This window comes from Malus domestica, chromosome 13, assembly GCF_042453785.1.
Source record: "Malus domestica chromosome 13, GDT2T_hap1".
In the NCBI taxonomy this organism is placed as follows: Eukaryota; Viridiplantae; Streptophyta; class Magnoliopsida; order Rosales; family Rosaceae; genus Malus; species Malus domestica.
In genome coordinates, this window is record NC_091673.1 from 5,273,596 (window position 1) to 5,286,518 (window position 12,923).

The window sequence follows — 12,923 nt, forward strand, 5'->3', positions numbered from 1 at the left end:
AGGCCATGGTGGTTCAGAAAGTGAAGGCTGGGCCCACTGCACAAGGGTCCCTTTCCGTAGTCTGTTTCAGGAGAGGCGCAGGATAAGAAAGCAAGTGGGTGGGCGATGTGTCGAAATTGGGCCCCGGAATGTGATATGGGCTTTTGTTTGTATTGACAGGTCTGTCCCTGCGGGACCATCGACGCTCCTCTCCCGGCGATGGCACACGTGTACGGTCTCTTTCGTTGGTTCTAATACCCACGTGGCCGCCCACACCTCGTCAGCTGATTCAACGATCGAAGTGGGCCAGTGACTACACCTCTCCGGATCTCTTCCACCAAATTCATCCAATCAATTAATCTGAATTCTTTAAATTTGATCCAATGACTAAAATTATTATAACTTTTTAAGAGAACCCATATTTGTAGCCGTTGTATCAAATTTTAAGGATCCAGATTTATTGATTGGTGGACTTTGGTGGGAGAGATTTGGAGAGGATCTCTTCCCGATTTGCTTTATGCATAGCAGGACAGTGGCTAGGCAAGCTGATTAACATCTTCGTTTGATAATACAATGTGACGTGCAATGTTAAGTGTAAGTTTTGTTTCACATAATGTTTATAGGATGATACTAGAGAGACCAATATTTTAAATTAAATTTGCAAATCAAATGATATGTCACAAATAAGAAATAAGCACGTTAATTAACACTTAAGTAATACATCAATCATCAACAACCACATCATTCGGTTTCTCTAGCATTACCCATATTTATATGGTTGGAGTGAAGGGGTGAGCCCATTTCATATAATTGACACTTTTATGCTTTGGGTTAGAGCTCATTTGAAAGTACTTTTAATATAACTAAAAGCGCTTGTAAATAATATTTTTATGCTTGAAAGCACTTAAAGTGTTTTTCCAGAATTTACCTGCGTTTTTACTAAAAATTGGTTCCAAATATATTTTCACCAAAAACATTTTTAACCATTTTAAAAACGATTCCAAACAAATTTAATTATTTTCACAAAAAATACTTTTAAATATTTTTTACCAAAAACACTTAAATATTTTCACTCCCATGCATAAAGCTAGAAGGATTTTGGTCCTCACATGCTCAACCTTACTTTGGGCCACTTAAAGATACCTACAAATCACTCAAGCAAAAAGCAATCCAATCCTAAAGCCCAATAAGAAGAGTTGGCACTTGACACCAAGTCATTCCTTTCAAAACAAGAATGCTCAACTCCCAACTCCTTGAGATTCTCATGTGTCACCGGTTATATACAAACATGCACAAGTCTCTTTCATCATGTGCCAAGACGGGAGACAGACAGAGATAGACACATGATTGTACAAACCCGAGGAGTAAAGAAAATTCCCTCCAATGCTAGAATGGTTCATTACTAAAAGTTGCCGGGGTACCATAACCATAGATTGACAAAGATACAAGTGCTTGAGATCAAGGGTTGGACAATCACTTCATATTCAGCGAGGCTAAACACATTCTGGAATTCTTTACCAGTGCTTGAGAAATAGATTTAGACAAGCAGAGTGGATAGATTTCGATCGATGATTAAACCTATCCCACATGTTCCCAATCATTGTGTTTAACAGACAAACAAAATGCGATATTCATCAAATGACAAGACAAAACTCAATCGAAAGGTAAGCATATCGTAGATTGTAGCAACTCAGTTCCGATACATGTGCTTTGATTGCCCCGAACCACAGCTGAACAAATCATATTAGTAACAAAATACGAGGGTATTCATAGAACTTCTACACCATGTTGTGTAATTAGTCAAACTATGCTTTGAAAATTTGACACAAATGAACATGTAGAAGCGAATAGAGAATGTATACAAGCTCAAAAATTCAATCGTCGGTAACAAATTTAAAATTTCATGTCAGTTTGATGAGCTTAAAGACTTCTTAAGATTCCGAAGGATGCTCCACATGAATGTGGAAATAAAGAAGAGGACACTACCAGTAACAACTGCATATTTGAGGCCAAGGTTCACCAGCAAATTTACCAGAAGCCCGGCCAACACAACACCAAAGAAATTTGCAGACACCGCTGACCAGAATGGCATGTCGAGAATGGAAGCTATGATGGCCCCTGTCCATGCTCCTGTTCCCGGGAAAGGCACAGCCACAAACAGCATCAGACCAAGCCATTGGAACTCCTCTACAGGGCCAGCTTTCTCTTTAGCCCTCACAAACAGCAAGTCAAGGAACCGAGCTGCAGCCTTGTTCTTTCCAGCAAGGAAAGATGCAAATCTCTTCAGGTAAAGTATGATGAAGGGCACAGGAATCATGTTCCTACAGATGCATAGTCCCAAACTCTGTCAATCCCTAACTTGGTGAATTTCAATGAAAAATTTGACTAAACTACTCTTCTTAGGATCACAAATATCACATGGTACACGAAAATGCCATAGATAGTGCATAAAGGTAAAATGCTGAAACTTGAAGCACCCTTTTGATCAAATGGGCAAAAGCCAATAGGCCATTACGAGCGTCAGGATTTCAGACTGACATACTAGCGGCCTACTACTAATCACACCTATATACTATATTTCATTTTGTCTATTTACCGACGTGGGACGTTTTACATTCTTCAACAAGGAAAATGCTGAATGTATAAATTGTTTAAAAGTTAAGAACCACATTGCACAAATATTTCCATAAGCAGGCACATTCTATAAAACAGACACAAATCAATCATTAGAGACCTGTCAAACAACGTTGGTGAAACAAAATCCCAACAAAAATCAAGTAAAATGTCGAAAATGGCTATAGTGGAGAAAAATGACTAACCCAATAACAGATAGAACTGTTAGCAGAACAGGCTTAAGCTGCATCCAGTAACCAACAGGAATAGCCCCACGAAGCTCGATGACCGGAAGTGTGGCCAGAGCAAACACCACAGCCTCATCAGGCCAGCCGGAGCTTCGAAGCGCCGTCGCAATCTTCAGGCCAAAGTTGGAGGCTCTGATTGAATCCGCAGCCGCCGCAGCAGCAGCATTTGCATTTCCGGAAGCCGCGAACAAAGCAAGCGATACAGATGCCCAGACCAAAACCCAAAGGGCAAATTTGACCGGCCGCTCAAACAACGGCAAAAGCTCATCTTCCTCGTCTGTTTCAAGAAACCCACGTGAGGAAACTCGTGATGCAGCGCGAGCGAGGGGTGAAATTACAATAGAGGGGTTTAAATTGGGCAAAGTTTGAAACTTCAACTCAGCATTGGGGCTGGAAGGGGATTGTTTGATGTGGGTAATGATTGGACGGCTATTTTGTGGTGAAAATACGAAGTGGGTTTTTCTGAGAGACAAATTTGACGTCCATGGCGATGTGGATGCTGATAGAGATGCAGCCATTGCTGCAGAGTTAGGTGGACGATAGAACCCAAGGAGGATTGTGACTTGCGAATTGAGGCAAGGTTTTAGGGGGGTTCTGTTGGGGAGTTACTTCTCTGAGTGAGGATTTTACCGCGTCCAGGCAGGGATTTATGAACACCATCAGAATGTTTGGAGTGTGAATGAGTTGAGTATTTATCAAATATAGCAAAAAAACTAAGCCTTAATTTTAAAAATGTCATTTTTTTTATAAAAACTTTCAAATATAATCAAAATTCCACTTAAATAGACACAAATACCTTCAAATTTAACAATCAAATAAATTAAAAGTTTTTTAGCCAGAATGATTCGTGACATTGACATAACTGCTAAAAAATTACTTTTTAAGACACAACTAAGTAGTGGTAGATGAAGTCTTTATGAAATTGCGACGTCAAATTTTTTTTAAGTGAGGCATTTTGTGGAGGTAAACCTGTACACATTGTGTGTTTAGCATACATTCTCACACTTTGTTATATTTTAATTGTATATTTAAGTTAATATTGTTATATTCAACATAGGGTTAAATCATGTAAGTATAGGATTATGAGGTAAAACTTCTAAGAAGTACGGGAGGTGAGAGAGTTAATGGTCTTGTTATTATTTTAAGAAATAATAACTAACTTTAAAACTCTTTAAAAAATGGTATGGTTCCCTTGAAATGTATAACTTTTCTCCTATTTCTTCTTCTTCAACGTGCGCGGTAATCAACTATGCAACTAATTGTTTTTTTTTTTTTTTTGTTAAATCTGCTTCCTGGTGATTTTAAGTAAGAAGTGGGTGATGGAGTTTGTGATAATGGTGAATTGATTATTCTTCATCATGATCCGATACAATATCGTACCAAAAAAGAAAAGTGACTACAAATAAAAAATAAACATTGTCATAATTGTTTGAACATATCCACTCATTTTGTGCACTCGAATTCGAATGATAATCTCATGTCATAGCATTTTATTTTTCTTGGTGAACCGTACAAAATATGTTTCCTATTCATTTTCCGATAGATATTTACCCAAAAAGAAGGAAAGATATTTTCTACTCGAAGAAATAAAAGGATTCCATGACTTTTTACTGTTCAAGGACACCAATAGTCAACCCACTTTGACGGTCAAACTCCAAACTCGCATGTCATACGCTTCCACTCTATCGCAAGAACGCCGGGAACTGAACTGTGAACTCGCACATCTAACACCATGAGCCGGAAGAGAGACAAACCCTACTTCTCCCGCCACGCCCCCTACTCCGGATCGAAACGCCGTCGTCCCCTGCCTCCACATCCGGAACCCGAACCCGAGCTCGACAAACCCACTTACAAGCAACCGCCGCCGCCGGCTCTGATCGTAACAGGTCTCCCGCCCGACTGCTCTGTCCTAGACCTCAAGTCCCGGTTCGAGATCTATGGACCCATCTCCCGCATCCGCATTGACCGCGACGCGGTCGGCTACGTCACCTACCGTGCCGCCGACTCCGCTCAAGCCGCCATCGCTGCCTCTCTCGACCCATCATTCGGTATCACCATCGAATCCAAAAAAGTACTGATCTTTCCTCTTCAATTGACCCAAAGAAGCTTTCTTTTTACTATTTAGTTTCTGGGTTTTCGAATATTTGTTGAAATCTGGGGTTTTGCCGCAGCTGCAGGTGCTTTGGGCGACGGACCCACTTGCCCAATGGCGGAAGGGAGTCGGAGCTGGTGCTGAAAATAGAGATTCCGGTTCCGGGTCGTCGGCAAGTTCGAATCTTGTGAGGGCGGAGGTGCCGCTGAGGGGGCGCGGCAGAGGGAACAAGCTTGCTTCGGCAATAGTGAATCCCAGAGGCGGCGCTACTGCTGTTCCTGCCACTGCTGCTGAGAGTTCTTCGTCGGCGTTGGATGCGCCTTCCAAACCCAGAGAAATCGTTGCTTATGATGATATCCTGTAATACTATCAGCTGCGTTTTGGGATTTGGAGGGTTTAGTTTTGTAACATTAGCTATGGGTTTTAGTTCATAGAGATATGAGTGGGTATGAAGTTGCTTGAGTTAGCAGAGATAAAAGGTTTGGCTTTCAGATCATTGATGATTGATGTTTTATGTTTGTTTGTGAATCCGATGTTTTGCATTTGTTTGGTTTGTGATTCTGTATGCTCTTTTGTTTTATATTTTAATGAATTAGGCTGCTCCATGTTGTGAATAACGCAATGCAGTACTATAGTTGCTTCAAGCCTTCAGCTGTTCAACAATGTTGTTGTTCTGATTGTGAATGTGATTGCATTCTGTTTGTTGGGTTAGATTTAAGCAGCGGACCTATACCCGGCCTTGGAGGCAAGTGCCAGATTTTAATGAGTAGGAGAGGACACGGCAGCTGCCCAAAAACATGAACGGAGCTCTGCAGATCTTGGTGATTGTATCAAATATTCAAATCAGAACTTTGAAAGCGGCGGAGGGAATTTGTAACTCAACTGCAAGAAATATATGTAAATCTCAAAAGCTATGAAAATGTTTAAGCCCAAGATCTTTAGCCTAAAGACCCCACGATCGAGCAGTTTAATAGAACAGAATTGTAAAGCAAAGTAATTGAAAACAAAGAGCAGAGACTAGAGAGCAATCAGAGAATTGTTGTAATGGAAGAGAGTGAAGAAAGCAGAGGAGTAAAGCAAGAAGAAAGAAGCATGCAGCGAGCAAGAGCTATGGAGTTGGGGGGCAGGAGCGGACGGGCAGGCTACAGGACGAGCACGTCCCTTAACTGCTTCACCTCCCTACTCTCTCCTCTGCCGCCGGACCCATCTCCTTCCTCGCCTGCGGCGGCGCTCACGTTCTCGCCTTGACCTCAGGTCTCTTCCTTGCTTCCGTCTAAATATTACAAAAATACTATATTTTTCCTTTTTTTTTTCTTAGGAACGAAAAATAAAAAAAACCACCTTTATGCGGATGTATATGTTTTGTGACCCATTTGTCGATATGACCCATTTGTCGTAGTGTGTGATGTTTTCTGCAATCAATAGGCTGCAGGTGTTTCAGGAGATGAAGTTTATGGATTTGGTTCTGGAAAGCGTGATCAACTGGGTATCTCCAAAGGTAAGATAAAATTAATTAGTCTTTCCTGAGCGAACTTAAGGATTTGAAGGCGTGAAAATTGCAAGCATCGTTGCAAATGGAGATCATACTGCAGCATTATCTGGTGAGTGCAGCAAATCCCCCTTTCTTGATTTGGTCATATAAAGCTGATCACATTGCTCGTCATACGAATGTCCAGCTTAAAAATGTTCCAGTTCATGAAAGATCTAAGGACTTCCATGCTAGTTTGGTCCATAGTTTCCCACATAGTATAGAAGCCGGTGCTGTAGGAAGTACCGATTGAACACTATATGCCTCGGTAGTTTGATTCTCTGATTGCTGTTTTCTTTGTTGTCTATGGCGTCAGCTGAGGGGTACACTTGGGGAAGAGGGTTTGGCTGCACTTTAAGCACTCACTGTCCACAGTGTTTACCTACATCGTTCTCGTTTACCAAAATTGCTGTCGGAGGAATCATGCTTTAGTATTAGCTGGTATGCACATTGATTTCATGTTTTAACTAGTTCTGTGTATTCATCATCTGTGGCGAAAAGATGTCGTGTTTTAAAATAGCTGCCCTGCCTCGGATATATCTTAAACAGGTGCGGAAGTTCATATGCTTGGTGGAAATCACCATGGAGTCCTTAGTAATCCTGAAAAAATGACTCCAGTAAAGCACTTAGCAGGTTAAGGCATTTCATCGTACAGATCTGAAAAGTACACTGGATATTTCTGGTAAGTTTAATGTATCTGAATGATCTTCATGCTCGAATTGTGATTGCTGCTGATTGCGTGTGTGATTCTTTCCGTCAACAGATTCAAAGTGAGTTGTCGTGGAGAAAATCCCCGGTCTCGGTGAGAGTAGAAGTGTGCAGATTGCAGCTGGAGCCGAGCACTCTGCTATTGTGACCGAGGATGGAGTGATTAAGACATGGGGTTGGGGTGAACATGGTCAGCTTGGCTTGGGAAATACAGATGCCAAACGAGTCCTCAAGAAGTGAGTTTCTGCCACAAATTTCGGGAAGAAGCCGACACAATCGAGATTTACTGCGGTAGCGGGTTTACAACTTCGTGTCGCCAATCTCAGACTGATTAACAACCTAGTTACCTGAGCTTTACCTAGTTCATGCGGTAGCAGGTTTACAGGGTCATGTTTTTTGGACTGAAAGGTCACGGATTCAAGTCATGAAAACAGCCTCAAGCAACCAACTTTACTTTCGAAACAAAAAGCCGCATACTTAAAATTGAGTCTGCGATCAGAGCTAGAAAAGTGAGAGTTTTCCGGAAATTTTCCCATTGAATTACTTGTCACAATTAAAAAATTCGGCCTTTACATGAAGAAGATTAGAAGAAAAGACGCCAACGGTGATGTTACATATGAATCATGACATAAAAGAATCACATTAGTTAATATCTACTGCCTATATCTTCAAGAATCTGGGGAAGAATTGCCGTCTCTGCTCGATGAATACCTTCTTATGCTTGTTGGGGGCTTCAGTTGCATGTGTTATGTTATGATCAGGACGTTGTTTTCATACCCGTTGTTGCGAACAATTGGGCGTAGGGGATCAACCCGCCATTCACCATCGGCAATGAACTTAATCTGAAATGCAAGATCCAAAAAACATTAATCAATGGGGTTCCGGAAATATAAAAGCTCAACCGGATAACAACAAAATTTACTTGCCTCGTATCTGCCCGGATACAATTTAAGGGACAAAGAGAAGACTCCTGTTCTCGACTTCTCCATCTTTCTCTGCAAGCAACCAACCAGGCAACAACATTTGTATTACAAAAGCAAGTAGAAGACCACTGCTAAGAAACATGGTGGTAGTACTGGTATTTCGAAAACGTAGGTAAATGCAAGTATAAATTACCTCATAAAACAAAAAATACATGCACATGATACAATAACTTATTAATCGTTTGCAGTATTTCTTCATCTAATAACGAAAGGAAAGTAAGAAAATAAATGAATGAGTGGACAAGGACATGCATCTACTCTTATTACTTAAGCCTAACCTAACTGATCAATTCAAGAGGAGATCAGACCTGGGTAGTCCAACCATCATATGATCCAGATATGAGCACTTCTGAGGCTGAATTTGGCCAAACAATGCATGCAGTACGAAGAAGTCGTAAGGCCCTGCGAGCATCACTAATCCGCTTCTGTTTCTCCTCCACAATCTTTTGCGCTTCGCTGATATGGGTGGGTAACATGTCAATAGTCAAGCAAGTCATAGTCTTGTTTTTAAACTAACAGAAACTGTGCATACATTATTGCCATTGCCACCTTTCCTTCTAAAACAGCTAACTTGGCACGTGTTGAACGCAATTTGTCCTGGGCTTGCATAATCTCATTTTCCTGAAACTCCCAAGCATCAGCAAGGTTCTGCAAATCTGCAGAGTTGCTTTCATGACCCTGATGAAAAATATAGAATGTGTTTAATATAATGACACGAATCCTCTAGAAACATTATAACCGTATGAGAATGCTTCCAAGAGAAACTGAATGCAAACAAAACTTAAGGGTTCCATGGCAAAGAAAATGAAAGCGAATACATAGTTAAAACTTTAGAGTGAAAATTTTCAAACTAGATATAATTTTAATATTTTTGTAATGAAGACTGTTCATACCCACCTCCTGTGATGCAGCTTCATCAGTTTTAGACCTCAACAAACGAAGTGCAGAGATGAGCTCTGATTCAAGGTGCTTGATGTGACTACGTATTTGCTTGTGATTGATCCCTTTCTGATTAGAATCCAGTTCAATCCTTCGATCGGGTTCATTAGCTCTTGCTCTTAGTTTAAATATGCGATCTCTTGAAACATCCTCAGACACTCCCGTTTTATCACAAGAAAATTCATCAGCTGTACATTACATACATTATATCATCAATCAAAGGTTACTTGAACCAAATATTGAACCTTCAATCCAGTGAAAACTGAAAACAAGTAACTATAAAATACCTTCAAAATCCAGATCCGAAACTCCAGCCCTCTGGGTGCTCCAAGTTCTCCACATGTCAGGTCTGGGTGAGTCTCCTCTTAGCACATCAATGTTTGAAAGAGATCTGTTGTGATTAGACCCGTCTCTTGAATCGTTAAGAATGGCTTTGGTGGGGTTTACTGATGCAGGTCCACTGCTTGTCAAGGCCAGCAACTGTCTTTTACAATGCAACATGCATCACGTTATGTTTTAGAATTTCTACATGCAAAGGAAACAATCACATCAAACTCTTAAAAACAAATTATTTTCATGCCGATGCTGTCATTGTGACTGCCAACATAAAAGTTATCCTCTCTTTCAAGTTTCAAATGAACTTCATGGTGGAAAGAACAAAATAAGTTTCATTAACATTTGCTGATAAATTGGAATTGATTTTGTTTTAGACATATGCAATCCTCACGAAATATACCAAAAATGCAATTCAATTCTGAAATATATATCATCAGCTTACCACCATAAATGTATACAGAAGTATGTAAACTGGAAACAAGTAAAAATTTCAGGACTTTGCATAATGCTTTCCCCTAGAATATCACCCCACCAAAAGACACAATCAATTTCAAAGTAAATTAAACGAACTTACATCATCAGCTGAGTCTTCTTTCTCTCTCAAAGTCAAACCAAGCGTCAAATTTCTCTGTTTCTCCAATCGATTCAATATACCCGCAATTCCAGTATCGTCCTCTGTTGTAGCGGCTTCTCTACACATATATACAACAGTTGAGTTGAATCCCTTTCCCAAACAAGTATTCATCGATTCTAGTGTTAAACATAGAGTATCAATGAACGACGAATATCTTGTCCTCGCCTTTTTTTTTAGATAACAAATCTCATCCACACAATACATATCCATGGTGCAAATATTCAATGAAAGTTTCACAGTTTGCACATCACTTTCCAAATTAATGACATAGAAAACAAAAAGAATAATTATACCTGGGAAAAAAACAAATCTAAAAATTTGAACAAGTTTCAATTATAACAGAATCCTCACAGTGATCGACCAGAGGACGATGCTGCTTGAGAAGAATCATCAAGAATCGAAGAACCCACGCCGGAAACCCCAATTTGATTGCCGCTGGAGGCACCGCTGTCGAATTGTTTCGCCATTGTCGAATCCCTATTCCTAAAGTTGCGTTCTTGAGCTCTATCTTCTTCTTCCAAATCCCAACCCAACGAAAGCCAACCGCCTTTCTTCGTAATAGCATCGACCAAATCATCTCTCCCAGCTTCCAACAGCTCCTTCTTGCTCGGAAACGCCTGGGGCTTCTTGGAGCTCTTCATGAACTCCAGAATCTCAGCTTCCAAGGTGAAATCATCCCCCTCGCCATCCCAATCTTTACACCGCCTCGCAAACCCAGAACACCCACAATACAACCCGTTGTAATTGTACCCTTCTCTCGACTCTGAAAACCCTAGAATCAAAGAACAGCCGGTTATCGGGTGATGACCCTGCAGCCGCCGGGTTATTGCTCTTGAATTACCGATGAAAAGAATCGAGGGAAAGGCGCGAGGGACAACAACTGGGGAGGAGGAGGGCGGGAGGATCAGGTGGTTTGCGGCGGTGGTGGAAGAGAGCATGGCTCAGGCATTTCGACGAACAGATTGGGGGTGGAAGGCGGAGAAATGGAAAAAAAGAGGGGAGGGGGAGCGAAGCAACGAACAAAACCACCGGGACACGTAAACAGGCATTAAAGGCGAAATAAGCCGAAGGTGTACGAATAGAAATTCAAAGCGCGTTTTCCATTTTTAAGAATAAAAACAATTATTTGCTAATTACTGTGTCTGATATTTTAATCGTTAATCAATGCATCTTGGAAGAGGATAAGAGGGCAAAGGACCAAGGATTCCGCAGAATGAGAGAGATTCTCGACGGAAGAGATATTGACTCATATCTTGTTCTACATAAAAAAAGAATTGACTCATATCTTATTCTACGCTCGATTCTCTTTTGAAATAATGAATAATTTTAGTGGTTTATTATTTAAACACTTGTCATTGCTCTTAAATGCTTTTGTCATTGTCATGTTACTAATTACATGATAATGTCTCTCTTTAACTAAGTAATGTCAGATCACATGTCTATTTAATTTGAGATATATAAACCACCTGCGTTTGTGTCCACCAAAATGGTTTCATGTGGAGCTTGAATTCAAAAGGTCCTCCCTTGTGTGTCATCCTTGGGCGTGGAAGCTCCTATCCAAAAATTTATCAAGTAAAAGGGGTTAGTTTATGGGATCAATTCCAACTAAACATGCATGTTAGTTAGTATAGTACCCTAACAAAACGAATTAGGCTTCATGTTTTTTTTTTTTTGAAGAGCGCCGATAGCATATCATTTAAAAAATAAGGGCTGATTACAACAGAATAACAAGGAGGGAGACAAAAGACTAGTCCCCTCACTAAAATAATCAACCATTACATTCAAACGACAAAAGACTCGTATAATTAATATTGTGATAAGTATTATAATCTCGTAACATGCAATATATTTTCGATGATAAAAAAATTTCTTATGACACTCATGGTCGGTCCAGGACCTATGTATAAAACGCATGTCCTATTCATTTAAAAATGAGCCAAATAAAGTTCGATCTTACAATTAGGCTGAATTAATCACAATCTAAAAAATAGTATCGAACTCGAGCCCGCTCATTAAGACTTAACACTTTTTACATGCCTAATTTGAAAGAAATTATGAGATCCGACATCTGGTACCACGTATTTGTGCAAATTCGATACACAAAAAAACACCACATACACCCTAATGTGTTATGCTAATCCTACCTTATTTTGGCCCGCCCGCTTTCTCACACACCAACCCCAACTGCCCAAGAACTTCTCCTAATTTGGCTCCAATGTCTCTATCTCATTTCTTTTTTTCCTTTTCTTTTTTTTTCTTTTTTTTTAAGTTATACTTTGGCTTGAGTCGCCTAGTTTGGCTTGGATTCCTCGTATTAACTCATTCCTCCTCAGGAGCTTGACAACTCAGTACGGAAAAAAGGACGATGCATGCCTTATTGTCGGGGGTAGTTTTTTTTTTTTTTTGGGGGGGGCGGTGGGGGAGTGTCCGTTATGTCCAAGGTAGGTGGCTTCTCCTTCTCCGGATTTCTCCCTGTACAAGTATATTAGCTTCCTTCATCACGCTCCAAATTAACATCACAGAGAGAGAGAGCAAATGGCGAGGGATAAGAAGAGCAGTTGCAGCAGCTTTTTCTTGCCCTTCTTATGATAACCACTCTCCTTCCTCCGAGCCATTATTATTGCCACAAAACCGACCAAACAATGCCCGAGTGGAAGCCCATGCCTCACATCTTAGGTGTGTATATTATGTGGTTTTTATTATTCTTTGAATTATTCAATCCAAATCTAAAAAATAATTGCAAGTGGGGAAAATAAATATGTAGAAATCATTTTCTTTTATTATATATTATATATATGCATGTTTTGTGGATGTAAATTTCTTCCTCCTTGATCTTAGACAATTTTGCACCTACAAAACAATT

General features: G+C 40.2%; 3 protein-coding genes and 1 long non-coding RNA gene across 5 annotated transcripts; 2 read left to right on the forward strand and 2 right to left on the reverse strand.

The window, feature by feature from the left end:
- Positions 1 to 1,632: 1,632 nt before the first annotated feature.
- On the reverse strand, positions 1,633 to 3,571 carry LOC103451873 (uncharacterized). The gene is made up of 2 exons (XM_008391311.4): positions 2,799 to 3,571; positions 1,633 to 2,300 (listed from the first exon to the last, which is right to left on the reverse strand). The coding sequence occupies exons 1-2, from the start codon at positions 3,356 to 3,358 to the stop codon at positions 1,886 to 1,888; spliced, it is 975 nt and encodes a 324-aa protein (XP_008389533.3). The 5' UTR covers positions 3,359 to 3,571; the 3' UTR covers positions 1,633 to 1,885.
- Positions 3,572 to 4,156: 585 nt separating this feature from the next.
- On the forward strand, positions 4,157 to 5,576 carry LOC103451872 (uncharacterized protein At1g27050). The gene is made up of 2 exons (XM_008391310.4): positions 4,157 to 4,911; positions 5,012 to 5,576. Exons 1-2 carry the CDS (start codon positions 4,573 to 4,575, stop codon positions 5,294 to 5,296), a joined length of 624 nt encoding a protein of 207 aa, XP_008389532.2. The 5' UTR covers positions 4,157 to 4,572; the 3' UTR covers positions 5,297 to 5,576.
- Positions 5,577 to 5,644: 68 nt separating this feature from the next.
- Positions 5,645 to 8,012, forward strand: LOC139190351 (uncharacterized). The gene is made up of 5 exons (XR_011574527.1): positions 5,645 to 6,186; positions 6,365 to 6,533; positions 6,777 to 6,901; positions 7,010 to 7,142; positions 7,224 to 8,012. It is a non-coding gene; the product is annotated as an uncharacterized lncRNA (long non-coding RNA).
- On the reverse strand, positions 7,685 to 11,350 carry LOC103451871 (protein PTST homolog 2, chloroplastic-like). 2 transcript variants are annotated; one of them, XR_003767833.2, is made up of 8 exons: positions 10,412 to 11,350; positions 10,001 to 10,118; positions 9,378 to 9,570; positions 9,049 to 9,278; positions 8,701 to 8,829; positions 8,460 to 8,607; positions 8,095 to 8,163; positions 7,685 to 8,010 (listed from the first exon to the last, which is right to left on the reverse strand). XR_003767833.2 is itself a non-coding variant. In XM_008391309.4 (8 exons), exons 1-8 carry the CDS (start codon positions 10,996 to 10,998, stop codon positions 7,915 to 7,917), a joined length of 1,587 nt encoding a protein of 528 aa, XP_008389531.1. In that variant the 5' UTR covers positions 10,999 to 11,350; the 3' UTR covers positions 7,685 to 7,914. The 2 variants fall into 2 exon arrangements, 1 of the variants encoding a protein (XP_008389531.1); XM_008391309.4 differs by having other exon boundaries at positions 8,684 to 8,829.
- Positions 11,351 to 12,923: the final 1,573 nt, after the last annotated feature.